This window comes from Phaethon aethereus (assembly GCF_964289735.1).
Source record: "Phaethon aethereus genome assembly, chromosome: 14".
In the NCBI taxonomy this organism is placed as follows: Eukaryota; Metazoa; Chordata; class Aves; order Phaethontiformes; family Phaethontidae; genus Phaethon; species Phaethon aethereus.
The window spans coordinates 17878915-17901912 of NC_138590.1; the positions used below are offsets into that span (position 1 = coordinate 17878915).

General features: G+C 49.7%; 1 protein-coding gene across 1 annotated transcript; it reads left to right on the forward strand.

The window, feature by feature from the left end:
• Window positions 1-545: 545 nt before the first annotated feature.
• Window positions 546-7962, forward strand: PITX1 (paired like homeodomain 1). The gene is made up of 3 exons (XM_082006410.1): window positions 546-717; window positions 3559-3764; window positions 6292-7962. The coding sequence occupies exons 1-3, from the start codon at window positions 555-557 to the stop codon at window positions 6829-6831; spliced, it is 909 nt and encodes a 302-aa protein (XP_081862536.1). The 5' UTR covers window positions 546-554; the 3' UTR covers window positions 6832-7962.
• The last annotated feature ends 15036 nt before the right edge of the window (window positions 7963-22998 follow it).

Below are 22998 nucleotides of genomic sequence, written 5' to 3' on the forward strand. Positions count from 1 at the left end.
TTTTTAATACCTGGCCGAGCTTAGGGGAGGCTGCGGGGGGACGCACACCCGAGGAGGAGGGGGCCGCGCAGGGGGGCCGCGCAAGGCGCGCACATCGGCGGGGAGCGCAGAGGCAGGTCCGCCTGCGCGGCCGCGCTGGGCGAGCGCTAGATGGAGTGATGCCTTAGCGAGCCGGGGAGGCTTTAACCTTCAGGGGGAGGAGCCCCGTCTCACTACAGGCATTTGTTCTAGGGCAGGTCACTTTAATCTCTTTAGCTTTAAACTGTCCAACTCGCAAGTTTCTCTATAAGGGATCTTTACCACTTCCCTGCCTATGCGGCCGGACTGCCGTGCCTCTCCCCCAGCAGAGACAACCGGCTGCCAGGCACTGCCCAGCTCTCTTCTGCCGACACCCTTAAAATAATACTGTTAGTAATAAGTGGATTAGCTTTTGGTTTTGGTTTTTTTGTTGTTATTGTTGTTGTTTTTTTTCCTTTAAAAAAAAATCTTGTTCCTTTCTGTGTGGAATAAACACCTGCAACCCCCCCCCCCCCAGGCAGCCCGGCGCCCCTGCCATGGATTCCTTTAAAGGTGGAATGAATTTGGAGAGACTGCCCGAGAGCCTGAGACCCCAACCCTCCCATGACATGGCTTCCAGCTTCCATTTGCAAAGATCCTCGGAACCCAGAGACCCGATCGAGAACTCAGCCAGTGAATCCTCCGACACGGAGGTGCCAGGTAAACCCACCTCCCCACCCCCCCCCCACTCGCGACCGCGGCCCGCTCCCCCCCGCGCCGCCTCCCCCTCCCCACCGCGCCCTTCCCTTCCTCCGCGGGGCGCTCGGGGGTGCTTTACCCGCACCCCTCCCGCACAATCAGAGGTGATTTGGGGAAGGGGGGGGTACAAAGCTGCCGGCGACCCCCGTGGCTCCATCCCGAACGAGCCCCGGGAACCGGAGCCGGGGGGCAAGGGCCCGCCCGGCGCTGACAGTCCGCCGGGAGGACACACAGGGATCCCCCGCCACAGCCCAGCAGCAGCTTCTTTTTAATTAAAAAACACGATTATTAATTGATGGGGTCGAGGGGAAGGGGGACTCTTCGGGGAGTGCGGTTTTGCCGGATGTTTCTGAAATAATGTCAGCTTTTGCCCGGGTTTATTTTCCAGCTGGGGTGGTGCAGACGTGGAAAAAAGATCTCTCTGTCAAAAGAAGGCGGGGGGGAAGGGGGGGGAGGAAAAAAAATTTTAAAAGAGAAAAAAAGTCCTGCAGAGCAGCAGAGGCGGCTTGGGGCCGAGCGCAGGCTGCGCGGGCCGCCGCGGAGGGGATGTCCGCGGCCGCAGAGGAGAGGTTTCTCCACTGGAAAGGGTCCCCGCGCCCTGACCACCATGTGCAAGGGAAAGCTGTGGTTTCCCAGTTTGTATTTAATTAAAGTCGCAACATTTCCAGAATGAGGAGGGAAGTTAAGAGCAGGAAACAAAAGCTGCAGGAGGAGCGTGATACCCGCTTTCCACTGAGACCCTTTCAGGGGGAGTTTATCTCTTATTTAATTTTAATTTTTTTTAATAGCTGTTGTCACTCTTCGGCGTTTTATCAGGTCCTATAGCCTAGAGAGTGGCTGTGGCGAGTCGGTCCCGAAGTGGCACCCGAGGATAAATGGGGTTTTGGGTTGTGCCTCCCAGCCTGATTCTCAAACAAAGTTAGGGACCGGCGTCTGGAAGGGACTCCGAGATTAGAGGGGATTATTTGAGATTAGAGAGGGAGATTTGCTCCATTTTGCCCTACCCCTGTGTGTGACCCCTCGGTGCTGGAGGAGGGCTGAGGATCTCCGAGAAGCTGCGAAATACCTTTCACATTTTATTTTTTTTAACGGGGCAAGAAAAGCCAAAAAAGGAACAAAAGCCGATTAAAGCTAATGTGCCTTATGATTTGAAATTGTATCACACATTTTTAATTAAATGCTGGCGGGGTTAAAGCCGGAGCGGGGCGAGGGGCGGCCGGGCCGGATCCCAGGCGCTTTCCTACCGCTCCCCGGCTCCCCCTCGGCCCGGTTTCCCCGGGCTTTTCCCAGCCGAAAGCGTGAGGATTTGGCTTTGCCGGGTTTATTTTGGTTTCTTATTTTGGAAAACACCGGGCCGTGCGGCTCGGCCGGTCCCAGGGGCCGGGGGCAGCGGGGGCCCGGGGGGGTTCGGGGGGGCCCGGTGCCGATGGGATCTGTGCTGCAGAGGCCTTGTTTGCTCTGCAAAGCTCTTCGCGCAGAGCGAGGCCGGCCGGGCCGCACGCCGCCCCTTTCGGGGTCTCTATCGAGCCGCCGGGGAGCTCGCCCCGCCCGCGTTGTGCTACAGAGGGTGCCCAGGCGAGCAGCGATTCGGGGGTGACTTTGCAAGGACGAGTCCTCCCGGGCTCTGGATGCAGCCCGCGATTATTTTTAGACTCCCGCTTAACTCGCAGAGGTCGGGGCTGTAGAAATGCCCCCGGGCCTGCCGCCGGCAGGATAAAACCCTCTGCAAAGGGTATGTGTGTGTAAAAAAACTCTAAAAGGGGTGGAAAAAATCTCTAAAAGGGGGGGAACTTCAAAAAAGGGGGGAAAACCCTCTAAAAGGAGCGGGAAAAAAACTCTAAAAGGGAAAACTCCCCGCGGAGTTTCCTTTAGGCAGCAGCAGATCCGAAGCCGAGGGGATGGCCGCGGCCCCCGCCGCCCGGCCGCACCTTTCCCCGCTCCCGCGGACCCCGGGCAGGGAGCACATTTCGTTCAGGCCCTTGAGTCCCTTTCCGAGCGCTTCAGCCGAGCCAAATCCGGCCGAAACCCGGGCTGGGAGAACCAGAAAGGCCGTTAGGAAAAGGGAGCGGGGGTCTGTCCTCCCGTGGGGCAGGGGCTGGATTCCTCCTCCCAGTCCACGCAAACCCCCGCCGCGAAAATTCTCCTGTGGGGTTTGGTTTGGTGGTTTTTGTTTTGGTGGTGTTTGTGGTTTTGGTGGTTTTTTTTTTTTCTTTGCTTCGCTTCTTTCGATACGATTTTTGCAGAGGGCTTCGCTCAGCCTCAGGTTAAAATAAACACTAAAATCCTAGAAGCGACAAAAGAAAAAAAAAAGAAATAAGGGAGCGGGTGTTTAGAGGCAAAGAGAGAGGGTGCCTTTTGCAATTAATGGCTGCTGGGTTTTACACCCCTGCCCTTCCGAAGTTTCCTGTCGCGGCCGAGCACAACAAAGACAATGGAGCAAAGATCGCAGCTCAGGTTGGGGGAGTGACACGGCGCCGTGGGGAGGCAGAGCGGCCGGTGCCGCGGGGACCCCGCGCCCGCTTCGAGCCGGGGGTCTCGCTGCCTCACGGGGTGCCCTGGGCCCGGGCAGGGCTCCGTCCTCCTCCCCAGCCCCAGGAAGGTCTGCGGGGCGCTCGGTGGGTGCAAGGGCCCCGGCAGGACCCGCGTGGGTGCCCCCACGCGTCCCTCCGGTGGAGCGGGCAGGGCTGGGTGCGGGGGCGGCGTGCCTGCCTTTGTGTGCCTGTATTTCTGTTTGAAAAACAAAACAAAACAAAACCCAAAAACCAACCCAAAACACCTCCAAACCCCGACACCCCACGGCAGAAAAGGAGCGCAGCGGCGAGCAGAAAACGGAGGACGGGGCCGCCGACGACCCGGCGAAGAAGAAGAAGCAGCGGCGGCAGCGGACCCACTTCACCAGCCAGCAGCTGCAGGAGCTGGAGGCCACTTTCCAGCGGAACCGCTACCCCGACATGAGCATGCGGGAGGAGATCGCCGTCTGGACCAACCTCACCGAGCCCCGAGTCCGGGTGAGAGGGGCGCCTGCCCCGCGGGGTGCGGGGCTCTGCTCCGCGCCCCGCAGAGGAGGGAGGGCGGCGGGGGTGGAGGGGGATCTCGGGGCAATTGCCGCTTTCGGGAGCCGCCGAGGCGGTTTGTGAGCAGGGCCCGGCCGCTGCGGGTTTCGCTTTAATGACTAAAATGGGGATCCAAGCGCGAGGGGAGACATTCAGCGCCCGGCCGCAGAGAGTTGCCGGCCCCGCGCTTGGGGATGGGTCCCGAAAGTGGGGAGCGAGCAGCGCAGGGGGGCGGCGGAGGGGGTCAGAAGCTTGGGAAGGGCCCTGCTGTAGGGAGGAGACCCCCCCTTCCTCCTCCTGGTGGGCCTAAACCCAGCGCGGGGCTGGAGCGACCCCGCAGCCGAGCGGCCGGGCATCTCCTTGCCCTTACTCCGCTTATTACCCGTGATCCCAGCAATAACCATCAACTTCCCCAGCAAAGCGCTGCTCGATGCCATCGCAGCCCCCGGGCCCGCCGCGATCCCCGGGTGCGGGCTCTCGGTGCCAGCCCCTCCCGGGCGCGCATCTCCCGCGGCCACGGGCGGAGCGGGGGTCCGCAGAGGCCGCCGGTGTGCAGAGCGGGGAGCCATGGCGCTCCAAAAGCCATAACTCCTGCGGCGGAGACGCCTGGTCTTTGCACGCCGGTGCCACCATATATATATATGTATGCATGTATATATAGGCACATATACATGTGCAGCCTCGGCAGTCCCTTAGAGAGGCTTGTGAATGAACTACCCCGGCAATGAAGGGCTGGACCGGCCGTGCCTGGGCTGCCACGGTTTCTTCACCTCTCCCTTGCCTTTCCACCCGGGACATTTCCCCGCGCGGTTTCTGCCGGGGCCGTGGGCTGAGAAACCCGGGAGAAAACGGAGTCCGCGGAGAGCAGCCCCGCCGTCCCAAAAAGACACTTTTCTTTTTTTATTTTTTTTTTCTTGGCAATTAAACCGCGAGTGACCAAATCGGATTACAGAGATTCTGCTTTAAACCTCTCAAGAGTAAACACCCATCTGCAATGGGGGAAATGCATCTGAAAGCGTTGTCTTAATTGAGTTTAAAACAAAACAAAGCCGGAGCGGAGACTAAACTGCGTTAATATTGGTGGAATATTTCAGGAAGCAAATAAAACTAATATATGAGTTGCCATTAACATAATTTCGTTCTCCCTCTGTGTGGAGATTTTTTTTTTGATGTTCTGAGATTGCAGATTGCAAATCTAACCTTAATTTGCTATGAGGGCCTTCCTTTAAAATGTCTAGGAGCCATAATTAAAACTATTACCCTCATTTTCAGGAAATTCCTGTCTGGAAGCACCTTCCGAGGAGTATATTACAGGTTTTGAACATGTTGGCTTTCGTTTCCTATTTATATGGGATTCTTTTTATTATTGTTATTTTTTAAAGTAGACTCCGCCATCCATTACCCCCCGCCCCCGAAGTTTCCACCCTTGAGACCGGTATTTAATAATAGTTGCGCCGTTCCTGCGCCGGGAGGGGTGGCCCGAAGAGCCCCCCCCACCCCTCTCCGCCGCCCGGCTCCGGAAGGAGCGCAGCCTCCGCGGGGCCGGGCGCACGGAGCCGCGCAGCTCTGCCCGGGACCCTGGGGCCCGCAGAGAGCCCGGGGGCGACGGCTCGGTCGGAGAAAGCCGGGATGGGGGGGATGCAGCAGGAGAGGCTGGCAGGGCGAGGCTGGTTTTTAACCTGGAAAAAAAAGAATTTTGGGGCTGCCCGGCTTCCATCGCGGGGGACTGCAACGCTTTCCGAGGGCTAAAAAAAAAAAATTTAAAAATAATAAAAAAAATTAAGAGAGAGCCTGGCTCAGGTTTTTGCATCAAACACCAGGAGCGGCCCCCGCTTCTCTGTTTCTTGGTCAGGGCTGTAAATTCTCCTTAGATATAACGGCAGAGGCTGCATCATCCATCCAAGCGCGATGCAGGGACTGATGACTGATTTTTTTTTTTTTTAACCTAAACATACTAATCCAATCCCGTCTTTTATGATCTGTAACAGGGGACTTTTATTACACGGCATTAGCGTCGGGGCAGGCGGCGGAGCCGGCCCTGATCAGAGCGGGCCGTGCCTTCGCCCCTTGCCTTGTCGCGGTTTGGGGGGGGGGCCGTGGGGCCGCGGCCGGGGCCGTGGGGCGGACACCCGCGCAGGTACCCTTGGCGGAGAGGCGGCTGCGCGCATCCCGGCTCGCACACCCCGCTGAGTGAGAGAGGGATGCGCGCAGAGGACAGTGTGCGCGCAGGCACCCCGCGGAGCGGGACTCGCGTCCCACGCGGGACAAGGGGCTGCGGGGGGCTGCGGTGCGGGGCCAGGGGGAGGGCTGGCGCCTGGCTGCAAGGCTGCCTGCGCTCTCCCCTGCGCGCAGCCGCGCTCTCCCCTGAGCGCAGCCGCGCAGCCGCGGGCCCGGCGGCGGGGAGGGGGGCGGTGGCGGTCCCGCACTCACCGTGCCGTGTCGGTGTCTCCGTCTGTCCCCCCCCCCGCGCCCCGTCCCGCAGGTGTGGTTCAAGAACCGCCGGGCCAAGTGGAGGAAGCGGGAGCGGAACCAGCAGATGGACCTGTGCAAGAACGGCTACGTGCCGCAGTTCAGCGGGCTGATGCAGCCCTACGACGACGTGTACGCCGGCTACCCCTACAACAACTGGGCCACCAAAAGCCTCACCCCGGCGCCGCTTTCCACCAAGAGCTTCACCTTCTTCAACTCCATGAGCCCCCTCTCCTCGCAGTCCATGTTCTCGGCGCCCAGCAGCATCTCCTCCATGAACATGCCCTCCAGTATGGGCCACTCGGCCGTGCCGGGCATGGCCAACTCCGGCCTCAACAACATCAACAACATCGGCGGCTCCTCGCTGAACTCGGCCATGTCCTCGCCGGCCTGTCCCTACGGGCCACCGGGCTCGCCGTACAGCGTCTACCGGGACACTTGCAACTCCAGCCTAGCCAGCCTCAGGCTGAAATCAAAGCAGCACTCCAGTTTTGGCTACAGCAGTTTGCAAAGCCCCGGCTCTAGTCTAAACGCCTGTCAGTACAACAGTTGACGGACTCGATGCAAAGCGCCGCCGGCAAAGCAAAGCAGAAGCAAAGAGACGTTTAACGGGAAAGGGGAGAAAAGCAAAAAAAATTAAAAAATAAAACCCGATGATGATTAAAAGCAAAACCCGAGCGAGTGAGTAGAGGGGCAAAACAAAGCAAAACAAAACACCGCCAAAAAATAAACCCCAAAAGCTCCGCGGACTTCGACTGTCTAGGAAAAAAAAAAATGCAAAGCAACGACGCAACCAACAAAACAGCGCTTAAAAAAAAAAACCCAAACAACAAAAAAAACCCAAATCAAAAACAAAGCCAAAAACAAACTAAAACCATCAAAAACCGTAAACGGACCAGAAAACTTTTGCAAGAGACACGGAAACCTGGTACATGGATGAGTTGCAATTTTTCTCTGGATTATGCGGGTTGTATGTGTTTACTTGAACTTGCACAGGAGTTGGTAAGGCGGCCGCTTCCCCGCGGGGAGGGCGGCGCGGGGGGAGAGGCCGCGGTGGTAAGAGCTGGTGGGACGGTTCTTGGCCGCTTGTCGCACGGGAAGAGTTTGGTTAATGTTTACCACTGAGAAACAGAATCACACTCGGAAACAAAAAAAAGAAAAAAAAAAAAAAGGAGGGGGAGAGGAAAAAAAATAATTCGCAGAGTAGATTCTGCGGGGAAAATGGTTAAAATATTAGGTATGAAACTATTAAAAATAATAATGACAAGGGTCAACCACTTATATAAGGTTATATTTATATCTACCGTTGCATTGTGCCGGATCATTGTCCTTGGCCGTTGAATAAACTGTTTTTAAAATGCATGATTCTTGATGTTTTTTCTTTAGTTGGAAGCTATAATCCAGTCATTCCTGATACTAAGCAGCTCAAGGTTCCTACCTCTTCATCCTTTCCAAAAGACTGCAGTATCCCCGGTTGTGAGAGAGCGCAGAAACCCTCCAGCGATGCGAAAACCGTTCAGCATTTTCCCCATCCAAAGTCTTATCCTGATAATGAAATTATCATTCATCTTTATTTAAATGCAAGGGGGAGTGCGGGTGTTTCTCTTTTAAAAAAAGAAAAAAAAAGAAACAAACAACCACCCCCCTTTTAAGAGAGTCTAGAAAAGAAAAAAAAGACGAAAAATAGTCTGTTATGAAGTGAATCGAGATACTGCATCTCTGCTAGAGAAACAGCGAGCCTCGGCGTCCGGGAAGGTTGCTTAGCAAAGCCGTTCCTTGCTTTTCTAACTGTGAAGGAAAAACAAGGAACCAAAAAACACACACCCCCCCCCCGATCTTAAGGTGTTATTATCTTAAGGTGTTATTATGTAAATGTAGATACTTTAACAAGTGCTTGTTGGCAAAAAAAAAAAAAAAAGATAAATATGATCTTTATTAATACGCATACAAAACGCATATGAAGTTTAATTGCAGGCATATTTGTTGCTTATTTTTGTTGATACTTATTACCTGTAGATGACAAAGAAACATAATATAAAATGCACACGGTACTTCTTTCCCAGTGTATTTCACACCTGTGGTAAACGTTACGCTGGATGTTTCAATTATGCTGTTGTGGATAAGGATGCAGTATATATTGTTTTATAAGTTATGTTTTGTGATTTTTTTTTTCAAAATTAAGAGCATGGGAATAAAAAAAGAAAAACAAAACAAAAAAAACCAAACGGAAACGAAATCTAGAAATGCCTTTAATGTTCTTTTCCGGCTGTGTTTAAGAGATCGACTAAATAAGAAGAAAAGCAGCTTTCTCCCCCCTCGCCCCGTGGCGGCGTTTTAGGGAGGGTCCCTCCGCTCCCCCCGGTAATTGCGCCGTCGCCCCGCGCCCCCGCCCCGGGAGCCGCCGGCCGAGGGGGGCGAAGTTGCCGTGGGTCCCTCAAGCCGTGGGTTGGGGAGGGGGTTCTTCCCAAAAAAGTTAGCTCTCGCACCCTGAAGACCCCCCCTCGGCTGGTCGCAGCCCCGGGGCCGCTCCTTCCCGCCGAGCCGTTTTTGCCCGTTTTTTTTCCCGTTTTGCCAAGGTGCGTTTTTCTCTTGCTCCTCCAAATTCCCCGATATCTTGATTTTTTTCAGGTCGCTCGCTTTATTTATTTTTTCCCCCCAAGCTCTTGCAAGCACAAAAGACTCCGATTTCATTATTATTTCATTACTATTTCATTACTATTAACATTTTGTGAAAAATGCCATCATTCAGCCAACGAATCAATAAATTCTCTGCGGCGAGGCCGGATCCGACGGCAGCCGCCTTCCTCCCCGGCGGGAAAAGCCATTGCCGGGGCTGCCCCCCCGCCGCCCAAAGGCGCTGTTTGCGCGGCCGCGGATGTCCCACCACCCCCACCCCCATCTCCCCGGAGCTTTGCAGTTCTCTGCGCGGAGCCGCTTGATCCCTGGCGGAGAGGGCGGGGGTGGGGGTATCTGCAAGCCCCCAGCTCTTATTTTAGACTGGATTTTTCTGTCTTCATTTTTCTCTGGTTCCCGGAGGTAGCACTGTTAGTCCTAAACCAGAGTAGCGACTTGCAAGGCTCACGTTTAGCCAAACCTTGCGGCAAGTTGCTGTCGGAGTCTTGAGCCCCCCTGAAGCTCAGCCGGGGACACAGCCTGCCTGGGGTCCTGGGCTGGTGACCGTCACCGGCATCCCCTGCCCCGTGGATGTGCAAGGGAGAGCTGATCCCCTGCTGCTGGGCGAAATTTGGGCATCTCGACACATTTACGGCTCAGGGAAAGGAAAATTCCAAGAGGACGCTGAGCAGAAAGCAGCTCCTACACCTTCCCTGTGCACTTTTACGGGTGCCCGGCTTCCAGCAGCCTTCAGGTCTCCTCCTCAATGGTTGGAGCTTGAATTATTTGGGGTCTTGGTGTGTTTGAAGCATGGCTTGGGACCGCCTTGCCCAAGCACAGCTTCCTTAGGGATATGCCCTTGGAGGTGCCCAACAGTGTGCCCACGCTGGGGGCAGCTGAGGAGGGCTGGCATTTAACGGTCCCTTAGCCCCCCAAAGTCCCCAAAGGGAGTTCCTACGTGTAGAACGGCTCTCCCCACCACTCTTGGCGCGTTGGTTTCTGAGCTCCCCGTGCCAGTGCCTGACTGGTGGGTGATCCCACACACTGAGGCGGTGGTTTTCCATCCCTCGCCCTGCACATTCCTGCAAGTGGCTTCCAGCACGTGGAGCTCAAGCAGGGATCTCTGAAGCTGCGTGTCTTCGACCTAGCGAGACCCCCCAGACTCCTGCCCGCTGACTGCAGCCTTGCCTTTGTCAAGGCGAGCTGATTCTTAGAGCCAGAGGAATAGCTGAATCGAGTTTTCCATTTGTTCTGGGTGTGCTGGCTTACCTATACGGATTTTTCCAAGGCAAAGCTGCCTGGGGAGCCCTTTGCATACCTACCTGGGCTAGGGGTTTGCTGGGGATCCCCGTACAGTCCTGAGAGGTCCCAGGTGACCTCCTCAGAAGTTGCTCCTGGGTGGAGATTCCTATTGCACAAGCCCAGGATGAAGTTCACAAAGACTTCATGCCTCAGACTGTGCTGTTCGTTCAAGATTAAATGTCTTCTAATAAAAAGCTGTGGTCAGTTTAACTCCAAATTGCGTACTTTTCTTTATCTGTGGCCTGGAACTCAGCAAACTATGCAAAGTCCCATTTAAATTAATGGGATGTTTCAGTACGGATTTTAATGGGATTTTGTATAATAAAAATAACACTTAGAAATGCCCTAACGTTTTGCTGCAAACTTGCAACAAAAGTCACTGGAACTGGGATAATAAAAATACAGGCTTTATGTGGAACCTATGAAGGTTTTGCCATTAACTTCAATGGCTCAGTTTCAGGCCTTATTATTTTAGTTTACCCTTGTATAAGTAAAAATTACTTTACCGATTAAATAAGAATACGTGACAACTTTTCTGTTCCAGTCTGGCAACTTGTATGTGAAAATTTAGTTTGATATTATCAAAACAGCCAAGATAGTCAGACTCATAAACCAGCCTGTATACAAAGGCTGCGAACAAATAAAAATAAGAAACTACACATTGTTTTTGCTAAGAGTTTGCCCTTCAAACAGAGTTGTTACTTCCAAAAAAAAAAAAAAATTAGTTCAGATCCCTCCTTTAACCTATCCAGGAGAACAGTTTTCTGCTCACCCTCATAGAAAACAGTAAAAACCTCCTTCAAAGTAAAATATGTTTTAATTAACAGAGCTGCAAAATAAAATCCACAGCTATGCAACAAGCCTCCTCTGCAGCTCACCATTGTGCGAACCGCTCGGGCAAGCTGCTCTTATTAACAAGCTACAGGCTACACTCTGCACAAACTGATTAAGAGGTAGGGCTGCAGGCAGATTTTCTATCAAAAATGTTTCAATGGCAGCCAGCTTTTTATTTTGTGGCATGATTTTTAAAATTTTTTTTTTTACAGGAAAAAGTAATTTGTTTATCCCCAACTCCAGTTTCTCTAATGAAGAAAGCATATGCACAAAAATTTTATTTAGCAAAAAACTTCCCAACAAATAAAAATTCCCATAGGAAATAAAAAAAAGAAAAATGAAAGAACAGATGTATTTAATTTTTTCCCTTCTTCACCCAAGCAATTTCTTGTAAAAAGCTGGGTAACGATGTTGAGCCTCTGCTAGAGATGAGCAAATTTGCCCACAAATCTTCCCAGGAGATCAGTGGAGCTGAGCGAAGGCTTGTGCCCACGGGCAAACCCCACGGATGTCAACGAGCAGCCCAGAACCAGCTCCTCCCCACACCTCTGCTGCTGCAGACCCACAACCCAGGGCAGCGTGCGGTGCCTCCCCAGAAGAACACGTAAAACAGCCCTCCATCCGGCTTGCTAATTCAAGTCTCCAACAGCAGCCTCAGAGCTTCCCCAAAATTTTATGTGTTAATATGCAAGAAACAAAAATCTGACTTAGTACAAGCAGGGACAAAGTAGCTGCTGTCCCCCAGGAGCGCAAAGCAATTTATTTTACAGGCTTCAAAGTGATACATGCCTGGGTATAGGAGATTAGCAGTGGGATTTTCAAAAGCCCTATGTGAGTGAGGACCAGATTTAAAAAAATTATTCAGTGAATCAGTCCTGGTGTGAGATTTTCCTAAAAGTGAGTCAGGCACCTGGGATTTAGACACTAAGAGTGAGACTTTGAGAGGGATTTAGAGGTCTGAAGATGCAGCAAAGTACATCGTGGAACTTTAAAAGCACCTAGTGCCTGTGTCCATCAGAGGTATCTGCTCTGGCTCCTCCCGAGGCTCCTCTAACTGCCTGGGTGAAGCTGTGGGAACCCGAACCCCTTCCAGAGGCTGACCAGCGTCTCAGGCACTCGGGCACCTTCAAAGATTCCCATTCTCCTTCCACTCCCTTCTTTTCTTTTTCCCAAAAAGTCTAGAAGGAGGGCTCATGTATTTAAGAGCTAATTCAAGAAAGCACTTGAGCACACAAGGGAACTACCCAGCAAAAGGCTGCTAGGCGTGGGGCGAAGCCCCGCTCCCACCGAGGCCAGCTGGAAACCTGCCGCTGGCTGCGGGGGAGCGGGGCTGTGCCCCGTGGATAACCGCAGTGCTGCTCGCACCCCGCCGCTCGCACTCTGCTGAAGTCAGCAAGCCAAACTTGCTTGAAGTTAAGCATAAAATTAAGCGAGGTGAAAGGAATATTTTGGACAGTCGTGCTTTCACAAGTCTGGGTTTGAAGTCAGGTCCTAAATTTAATCTTGCGCTCTCACGAAGGAAGACCCCACTCTGTAAACATCTACAGAGGCAGGTTTTGAACCTTTGAAAGCAAACCTGGAAGGGCAGGTGAGAAGCTTGGGGGCCAGTCCCCCCTCCCCTCCCCAGGAACCGGCTAACACAGGCAGCAGCCCCCCCCCCCCGCCCCGCTGCAGAAGCCAGCAGCGCTGGGAGCATCCCCTCCAAGGTGGGCTCAGCAGCGGAGACCGGGGCTGGGACATCCCGCACGGGTCTCTGCCCACCACACCAGCTTGTTCCCGGCGGTGAGGTGAATAAAATACCGTCAGCAGTGCAGATGTTGGGAGCCGGAGGAAAGCCCGTTACGTTTCTGGCAGGGAAGAATGCCTGCTCTTGCCCTGCACTCTGCAGTGCCTGCTGAGACGGGTCTTGGCCCCTCTCCTGACCCACCTCTGCGGTCCCACGGGCTGACATGGTGGCACTGAACTGGGTTCAGCACAGGACCTGTGCAACCCCTCTGCCTGGCGTGGCACCAAAAAGGGCTGGATCCTGTCCTCTGAGAGCTCATTCTGTTGCCTTAAGTGGCTTGGCACATTTTACCTCTGAGCACACCAGCCTACAGCCCCTGCCCACCCGCCTGTACCCCCCAAACTGGCCCGTCTGCCCCTTACACCTACCCCAGCCTCGCTGCCCTGTGTGATGAACACGGGTCCGCTCCCCTCGCTGGCCCCCGTCTCATTTCCAGGGCTTCGGGGAGAGCGGTAAGCAGTGTTCGCTCGCCTGCGGTCCATGGGGGAAGCTCAGCGGGCAGGGGCTGGCACCTCCACTCGTCACCGTTGCAGGGGTCATCATCTGAAAAAGGCAGAAACTACCGACCTACAGTCCTGCCTGCTCTCCTGACCTGAACCCACCCCGTTACCTGTCCTCTCCATACATTTCAAGAAGCTTTAACAACATACATACCTACTCATTCCACAGCTCCCCCGCCCTGTGTGTACTCACCTGCCTTACTTTTCCTCCTCCCTCATTCCTTACCTGTCTATCCCATGCCAATGCCTGTCTACCTCAAGCCTAGCTGGATGTATGTATCACTATATATCTTCATCTATCTGATCTCTGATCTGAGATCTTAACTATGAATTTCTTATTGCACACTCTGAGCTCTCTGGTATAACTGTTCTACATGACATACTTAATTTGCTTGTCTCTACCTTATACCCACTCATTTAGCCAACTTTCCTACCTCCTCGTAGCCAACGAATACCATATAACTTTATAACACATAAAACTGACAAGTCCATCTCTGACATATCTACCTAATCCTCTTCCTTTTGTTTCAACACAGTTTAGTATCAGCTAAACACAAATGTATCATACATTTCTACCAGTTCCTCGAAGGTGCAAGGTTAAGATTAAGTTAGAGATAGGGCTGAGGCTTCCTGCTTAGAGTTAGGGTCAGGATTTGGTTAAGGTTAGGGCTGGTTTGAGATTGGTTTAGAGTTAGGGATTCGATTCTTTCAGCATTTAGGATTACGGCTGAGTTAGGGTGAGACATGAGTTAGGTTTAGGATAGGATTATGGTTAGTATCAAGGTCAGTGCTAGGTCTCAGCTTCTGTTAGGGTTAGATGTTGGGTGCAGAATTTTAGGTGAGGTTAGGGTTACGGGTTACTGCTATGTTCAGATACTGCTAGGGGTTAGGTTTGGCTTAGTGTTGTGTTAAGATAAGCTTTAATCTTAGGGTTGGGTTTGTGTCAGGATTTAGAACTAGGGTTAGTTTTAGGATTGGTTTGGGAGTCACATCTTAGCCTTGATCATGTAAATTCTCTATGTTTATTGTGCAGAGAGATCTGTTCTCTTTCTGTCTCTCCTATGACTGCAGATCACCTAATTTTTTCTCCCACACATCCCTGTAGGTGTTTACAGTTGAGTTTCATAACACTTAGCAATCCATTTTCCCCATGTGTTCCTATTTACCTGGCCTCTTTGCCTTTTTTGCATACATTCATGTCTCACACATCTAGACTATCTCACATCTATTAATCGCTCTTGTCCTTTCTTCTAGCACTAATGTATTCACCACTTCTGCTTTTCCCTGTCATGCCTAAGACATCAGTGCGACTAATGCCACGATTAACTGATCTTTTTTCGCAATCTCTTTTATACATACTCATTAAGCTAATGCCTGTGACTACTTACCTATTGGATCAATCTGATGCAAATTTTAATTAATCTCTGGATTTCCATAGCACATGGTAAACTACATATTTTCATCTTCCTCCTTGTTCCATCCATATTCATCTCTCTGCTCACTCGTACCCACTCTGTCGAGCTTCCTGGTACCCACTCATTGGTATGTGCACCCACATCCTTCTTCACCAATGATCCTGTCCAGGATTTACTCTCCCATATAACATCCCTCTAATCCATACTTGATCATCAGGCTAATTTCTCAACACTCCCAGCTCATGAATACTCCTCTGTCTCTTTATGTACCCAATACCTAGTCCAACCTGTTAGCTCGCTAGTTGTTCCAAGCTTGTTTTTTCAGCATAATCTCTTTATTCTATATGAATTTTATATGTAACCTATTTATCCATATCTATTTTATCTCTTTTCTTAAGTGCTTTTTTGCTTTTTCCCATACCTATTCTTCTCTTGTGTCTGTGCAATTTAGCTTTTTTGTATGCATTTACCCAATACTTCTTTCGCTCATCTATGCCTTGTACGTCTCCTTTTTCAAACTTCTCTGTATTTGCAGGTAGTTTCAATGACTAGATACCCTCTCTATGGGTGTTACCCATCTACTACTCTATTAACTACTCATCTATTAACTCTGTTGTTATTCTTCTTTTATCTATTCCTCCCTCTATCCACATTGTCCATAATCAATGCCCTATTCAGCCTGTCAGCCCATATTTTCTGGTTGTATTAGTCATACATTTAGTCCATCATTCCAGCTATCTTTCCATCCTTACACCCAGACAACACATGTTCTATCTGCTGCAAATCTGTCCATCTCAATCTAGTCTCTCTCTCTTTTGGCCTTTAATTTATTAATCTGCTATCTACAGGTTTATCTAGCCAATCTTTCCAGCTGATACAAGCTCAGTTAATAATCTCTTAAATCGGTATATGTACCCATCTCTTCATCCACCCATCCATCCAATTTTTACTCAGCTGACCTAACCCCAGAATAGTCCCAGTATTTCTAGTGGATCACCTCTTCCTCCTCACATCCATTTCCCCATTTTAGATCTTTTAGTGCCGCTGCTGCCCATGTCACTTTTATTTAATTTATGTAGCCCAGAAAATCTCTGCATATCATGTTAATTGATACAGATATCAGTTCATGTCTCCATTTATTGCGTATGTCCCGCTAGGTTTTCTGTTATATCTGTACTTATCTAGTTGCTATCTATTATAGCTACATACTTACAATATCCACTTGCGATAGTCCACATTTCCATATTTTAATCTCTCCACATTACATTTACTCTGCTTAACTTCCCAGACACCCAACAATTACTTTACCTACCCAATCCAGCTTTCTCTCTTCCACATTTATCTGTTCCACACCCATTCAACAAATCAATATGTGATATACAGACACCTATTTGCTCATTTTAATACAGCTGTCAGGCTCGGGTATGCTGCAATCCATCCCATGCAAATTTATCTGCCTAGCTAATTTCAAGCTTATTCGAAACCTTTTCTTTCTTTCTTTCTTTCTTTCTTTCTTTCTTTCTTTCTTTCTTTCTTTCTTTCTTTCTTTCTTTCTTTCTTTCTTTCTTTCTTTCTTTCTTTCTTTCTTTCTTTCTTTCTTTCTTTCTTTCTTTCTTTCTTTCTTTCTTTCTTTCTTTCTTTCTTTCTTTCTTTCTTTCTTTCTTTCTTTCTTTCTTTCTTTCTTTCTTTCTTTCTTTCTCTTCCTTCTTCCTATTTTTCCTTCTATATTTCTCTCATACCTAACCCTACATTTTAAAATATTTCTATTTTATGGCAAATCCAGCCAACACCTCTTCTCTCTCTGGGGTTTGCTGTGCAGCCTGTCAGCCACCTCCACCCTAGCTCCACTACCCAGTTAGCCAGCCAGCTAAAGCCAGCCTACCTAAACTTTCTGCCCACCCAGAGGGGACTTGCTCTAACACAGCACGTCCCACATCTAGTTATCCTGATGTGCATCGAGACCACATTTGCCAAACCAAGACCCTGGCCCGGCCATCTAGTCCGTGCCAAATACACACGCTTTGCCTCCATCATCACTTCTTCTGTATTAATATCTGTATTAACATCTGTATTAATATCTGTATTAATATGGGTAATTACCCATCTTCTGCACAGACCCAGTATGCGTCTGCATATGCTGATTATTCTCATCCATCGGTCCCCCATGTACCTGTCTGTATGTCTCTACCCATTTATTCCTGTACGTTTATCTAACCTGTCCATCAGTTTACATGATAAAATCCAGCAACCAACGCATGTGGCCATTCAGTCCGGGTGCCCAACGCGCTGTCCCTCATTACACAAGAGGTAATTCAGTCCAAAGTAACTTTCAGTAATAATGCTTTTATCACTCCTGGTGACCCAGCCTTGTATCAGACCGATGGGTACAGGGGTACGGAGAGCAAGAACGGATATTGCCTGAGTAAATGTCATGTAACCCCAGGTGTCTCAAAGCAGAAATAACAGTCGGTTGCAAACAAGTAGGAGTTTTGCTCCTGACACGGCGAGGGGGGTCAAGACCATTATGCCAGCAAGCTGAAAAAAAGTGGACATTAGGAACAGACGAAATAATCATCCCTGCATCTGCAAAATGTGTGATGTTCATGGTATGGGACCAATTTCTCCAACTTTAAATACCCACTGCAGGGCATGGCAGCTGCACTGGTGTTAAGCAGGTATGTATTTTGTCATCGTATATGTCAGAGAAAGAGAATGGATATCAAAGGTTCCCATGTGAGCTTCCCATGCTTTCCTTATAAGTTGGATTTCCTGTTTTTTCATGGTACTCCAAGCAAATGTACACCTGCCTGCAACTGTTCCTACGGGAGTTTCTATAGTGCAAAAGAGATACCCTCCCTCTTCTCAGTCTTAGGATTTTTCTGCTCAAATTCTGGACCCTGGCATGGGTTCAAACAAGAGCCTCGCAGGGCCAACCTGCATGGCTGAAAGGGTGAAAACCTTTGCAGCCCTGAGTTTGGAAGTGTTCAGACCCAGGAATTTGGATTATCAGGATGCTGAACTGTGGGATTTGGTTTTGAATGCATTGCTGGTATTTTATCTATTCTCAGTTACTGTCCAAAACCAAACCAGTATCACTTGATGCCAGAAAAATTTGGGGATCAGTGAACCATCAGGTGGCAAAGACTGACAAGGCAAGTCTGGAAGTGCGTGGAGTTATGCTCCCAGGTGCCGCAGAGGGAGCTGAGGACCGGGATGCCCTGGGAGCGTCTGAGTCCTTGCAAGTCGCACATGTGGCAGGAGCCGGGGGAGAGGAGGGCAGGAGTCGGAAAACTCTTGGGAAAGTGTCATAAATACCTCTCAATATTCCCCGAGATAGCAGAGCCCATACATGCACTGCTGGCCGCAATCACCAGCCTCTGTGAGGAATTGTTTGTCTTGGTCTTTGCATTAGGTAAATGCCCAACCCAAAGTCACTGATAAAAGCAGACACCGAAAAAAAAGAAGGAAAAAAAAAAGAAGAAACAACCCAGAGACAAGGTCTCCTTGGGCCCCCAATCAACAACAAAAAAGGCAGCGACCAGACAGCCATTCAGTGAGCATCACAAAGCTATCTACCGTCTGCTGGAGGGGCTTTAAAGGCATCAGATTTGTGTGTTTGGCTCGAGCCAAGCGAATTGTAGTTTAAAGCTTTTCCTTGAATTCAAGGCTGTGTTTACTGCAGTCAGGGCGAGGGGAAGGAGGCAACCCAAAGCCCTCCCTCCTCCTCTTCCCCCACCCTGCAAGCCCCAGGCTTGAAACTTGATTTAAAAAAAAAAAAACAAGATTGAATTTCAGTTTGCAGGATTAGGGAGACGACTTTTAGGGGCTGCTTGTTGGAAAAAAAGCAAAGCAAAGCAGCTGGGAGGGATTAGGCTGAGCTGGCGTCTGCACTTTCAACTGATTCAATTTTGCTCCACAAGACATTGTATCTGAGCCTTTCTGGAGACTATTCAAAGCAAATCATTTTCATTTTACCATTTGGTAAGTGATCAGAGTCTATTTTTAGTGTCTTGGAAGCGTCGGGTTTTTTCTCTCTCTCCTTTTCTTTTCTTTTTTTTTTTTTGCTTTCTCCATTTTCTTCCACAATTGAATATCTGCATTTGGGGTATCAAGAACAGGCATGTTTGGAGGGAATGTTTACCACAGCCAGCAGCTTCAATTTATTTTATGCCTCACTTCAAGAAGAAAAGGCACCAGAGAGAGAGGTTGGAGCTGGCAGGGCTGTCAAGCCACTCTCTCAGAAAGCCTCCCAGAGCCCAGGCTCTGCACCAGTTTGGTTTTTTTCAGGTGATTCCTTACGGTTTTGGCAAAGCCAGGCAGTTGCACGCGGGTCCCTGCAGCCTGCGGGGCCGTTAGCAGAGGTTGGGGTCCCCGTGCCCAGCGGGCATCAGGCAGGGAGGGCAGGGGGGCACTGGGGCGCAGCCGAAGGTCCAAGCTGATGTTTTCCAGCTGATCCCCCCCCCCGCCAAAGGTTAATTTGGCAACTCGGTGATGTTTTGCAAAATCTTTGGTGCCTTCGCTGCAGTTTTCATTGAAAAAAACCCAGAAATCAGGAAACCTTTTGAAAGTAAGAAAAGCAAGAAAAAAAGTCTTAATACGCGGGGGGGGGGAAGAAGAGATGCTTTTCCTTCCAGTTTAAATGTATTTTTCCACATTTTACTTTACTGAAAACGGAAGTGTTTGGACCATGGGAGGGGGGTGGTTTTTTTCTTTTTCTTTTTCTTTTTCTTTTTCTTTTTCTTTTTTTCTTTTTCTTTTTCTTTTTCTTTTTCTTTTTCTTTTTCTTTTTCTCTTTTTCTTTTTCTTTTTTCTTTTCTCTTCTCTTCTCTTCTCTTCTCTTCTCTTCTCTTCTCTTCTCTTCTCTTCTCTTCTCTTCTCTTCTCTTCTCTTCTCTTCTCTTCTCTTCTCTTCTCTTCTCTTCTCTTCTCTTCTCTTCTCTTCTTCTCTTCTCTTCTCTTCTCTTCTCTTCTCTTCTCTTCTCTTTCTTCTCTTCTCTTCTCTCTGGTACATTGCTCCACAAACAAACCCTTCTATAAAAGGGGGCACAGGCTCGGTGAGGGTCCCACAGCATCATCCTCTGGTCCTCCACGGCCACAGCAGTTTCCTTAGACTTTGGGGAGGACAAGAGGCTGTGATCTCTTCACCAAAAGCACTGCTTGAGCCAGGCTCTTGCAAGCAATGGTCAAAAGCATTTCTCTTTTGGCTGAGAAATGGGCTGGCCACAGATTCATTGTGTATCTTTAGGGCAAGTTATTTATTCCCTTTGCATCTTCTCTGACATAAAGAGCCTATAACAGGGAACAGAAAATGATAAATGTTAGGGCATTTTCCTCCCCAGATTGTATTGCAGAATATCAGTTTGTGCCGGGAGCACTAATGCCTTCCTCTGCTCCCTAACCGAGAAATAGCGGATAACCGATGCAGTAGCGAACACTGCATTTCCAAATCACAAAGCCGACCTCTGGATGAGAGTCCTCGAGGATGAATGCTTTTCCTTCTGCTATTATATTCTTCAGGAGGTGTTTTCCCTACTAGTGACGTCCATAAAGCACTTGCTTTGCATAACATCCCAAATCAAGTGGTTGAGTCTATTCAGTTTAGTTTGTCTGTAAAATGGGGATCGGGCACCAGCAGTCCGCGACGGGCATCCCCGAGGCGGCATGAGATGTGTCGGAGGGGGGCTGGCAGCAGCCCCCTTTGGACCGCCAGCCCCTTAAGAAGCACAGGGCCGCCCGCGGTGCGCGCTTACACTGGGAAGATGCAAAGGATGGATTAAAGCAACGAGGAGGAATGTAATAAAACGTTACTGCTCCGCTGGGGGGAGGATGGTGCAGGAAGTCCTGACGGCACCAGATCCAAAATAGAAGCCATGGGTGAAGCAGGGACACTGGCAGGGAGACCAATCCCTTTAGGAAGGTTTGGTGAGACGGCTAGGACCAGATATTCCTTAAAAACAAGGTAACACCCCCCCGGCTTGTCCTTGTTGTCCTGGGCTGAGCCTGTAGCCTGGCCGGGTGGTTTAGCCAAAGCAATCCCCCGCCCCGCAGAGCCGGGCAGCGAGCTGCTACCTAGTGTAACAGCAACAATTCTTTACTCACAAGCTGGAGCAAAAAGGAGTCTGCAGGTGGGGGGAGAGAAAAACACAACCTGGTCTTGTAAAAGAGAGCCTGAAAAAAATACCATACAGGAAGGTCCTTGCACAAGCTTTTTATTTATCAGTCTGGCAGTCAGAAGAGGAGAATGCAGTATGTGGCACACAGGGAATGGGGGGTAGGAGGGTCTTTTCTAATAAAAAAGAATGGGTCTGAACAAAGAAAAAGGTTCTGCTAAACTGATGGTGGCAGATGGCATCAGCCCCACCATGTTCCCCTTCAATTGCGGGAAAATATAGTAAAGCAATTTAATGAAAACGCTTAAATAAGCAAACAGTGCAGTTAATTGAACCCATATGCATTAGGAAGGAAATCTAAAGTATACTGATTCATTAAGTTTTATATAACTGTAAACCCCCAGAACCTGAGACAGAGTAAGAAGCCATGATGAAGTGCCAACTAGGAGGAGACCTTCTCCCCAGCTTCACTTCGATCTGTTTTGTTATGACAAGAACAAGTGCTGTTAACAAGTACACCATAAATCAGGAGTGTGCACTCCAGCCTGGAGTCTTCCAGGTACCAAACTGTGCTGCAAACTCACATTCCTTGTCTTCTGGTAGGGTTTTTTTTATTTTCCAAGACAGAAATAACTCGAACTTGGATGCTGCCATCTGCAAAGAAAATAAGCAGTGAAGAGCTGGTCCTTAAGGTCTTTATTAATTTTTTTATTCAGGAAAGCGTAGCATGGTATCTAGATGATGGTCCCTTGAGTCACGGCTAACTGAAGGCCACAAGTTCATCACATTTGGCTTTGACTGGTTAAACAAAATCCTCTCTTTTGCAGTGACGATGCCTCTCCAGCCGTGACCTTCTGGGTAGAGAGGTGGCATAGACAGAAAGCTGGGGCTGGGGAGGGCAGCAGGTCTGCTGTCCAACAGGCTCCTCTGCTCCTGAGAGCTTCTGCCATACCTGCAGTTTAAAAACTGTCCAGAAGAAAGATCCTAGGGAGAAAGCAGCTCTGGCCCCATTGAACCAAGTGCAAAAGTTCCCTTTGATTGCAAAGAAGGGCAGAACTTCACCTACAAATCAGGGAAACGTTGGAGATGCTTGGTTCAGGATTTGCCTCCTGTGATTTGGGTCTGGAGGTACCAGCTTTGGCTCCCACTTTTGCTGAGCTCTCCCTGGCTCATGAAACAAGATCTGTTTGGTTTGCAGAGAAATCTGGTTTGCTGCAAATAAAAGCCAACAAATGATGATGAACTGATCCCAAGCCCAACTGAGAGCTGGGCTTTGGGGTTTCCAGTGATACTGATTCAAAGTCCCGTTACAGTAACCGGAACAGAAGACCATCATGCTCAGTAACTTAGGTCCGAAATGGAGGTCACCTACAGCCAAGAAGAAGAGTCTCAAGCTAATGGGGACAGCATCTCAGAGCATCCAGGCTGGTTCAGGTCATCAGTAATCTGTGAAGACAACAAGGCTTTTCCCATTCATATCCACCTGCTGATATGCACAACTCAGTGGATGGGAGATGTAACAGGAAAAAAAGCTACAAAAGCAAAAAATTGCAAAATTAAGTTTTCATGCATAAAGGTTGACCAGAGAGGTTAAATCATTGCACAGTGCACTTCTTGGTGCTCAGGACTGAAAAAAAAACCCCAACATCACCTGAAAACAAAGCACAAAGAAAGCAAGCATCTTTTATGTGCATGCAAAATATTATGGAAAAACATCCTGAATTAAAAAAGCAATAAAAATAAAGACACCAAAGACTTCTAGTTGGGGCCTTCATAGAGACTTACAAGCGTGACGGTTTCTTCGGTCTCTCCACAGGTGACCCCATGGGAACTGTGGCGTGGGGCTCCCGAGGGATGGGGAGTGACGGGGGCATGAAGGTGCGTGGGACGGCCTGGCCCTGCCACCCAGAGAGCTTTGGCCATGCTGCGAAAGAGATGCAGGTCCTGTCTGAAGGGAAAAGAAATGCGGGTAGGTGAATACAGCAGCCCCTGTTTGAATTTCCTGGATGTCAGGCACAGTTAACGTCAGGGAGACAGAGGGAGAACTGAAGTATTGGCCCCAATTCAACAAAGCACTTAAGCACAAGCTTAACTATAAGTACGTACTTAAGTCCCTCCTTATATAGCAGAACATATGTTAACGCCTCGCTGAAGCCTGTGT

Excerpts from the sequence above, each read along its gene's own strand:
- PITX1 (XM_082006410.1), top strand. The coding sequence starts at position 555 with ATGGATTCCTTTAAAGGTGGAATGAATTTGGAGAGACTGCCCGAGAGC. Across the intron at positions 718-3,558 it reads CTCCGACACGGAGGTGCCAG|AAAAGGAGCGCAGCGGCGAG; the intron begins GTAAACCCACCT and ends ACCCCACGGCAG. Across the intron at positions 3,765-6,291 it reads TCACCGAGCCCCGAGTCCGG|GTGTGGTTCAAGAACCGCCG; the intron begins GTGAGAGGGGCG and ends CCCGTCCCGCAG.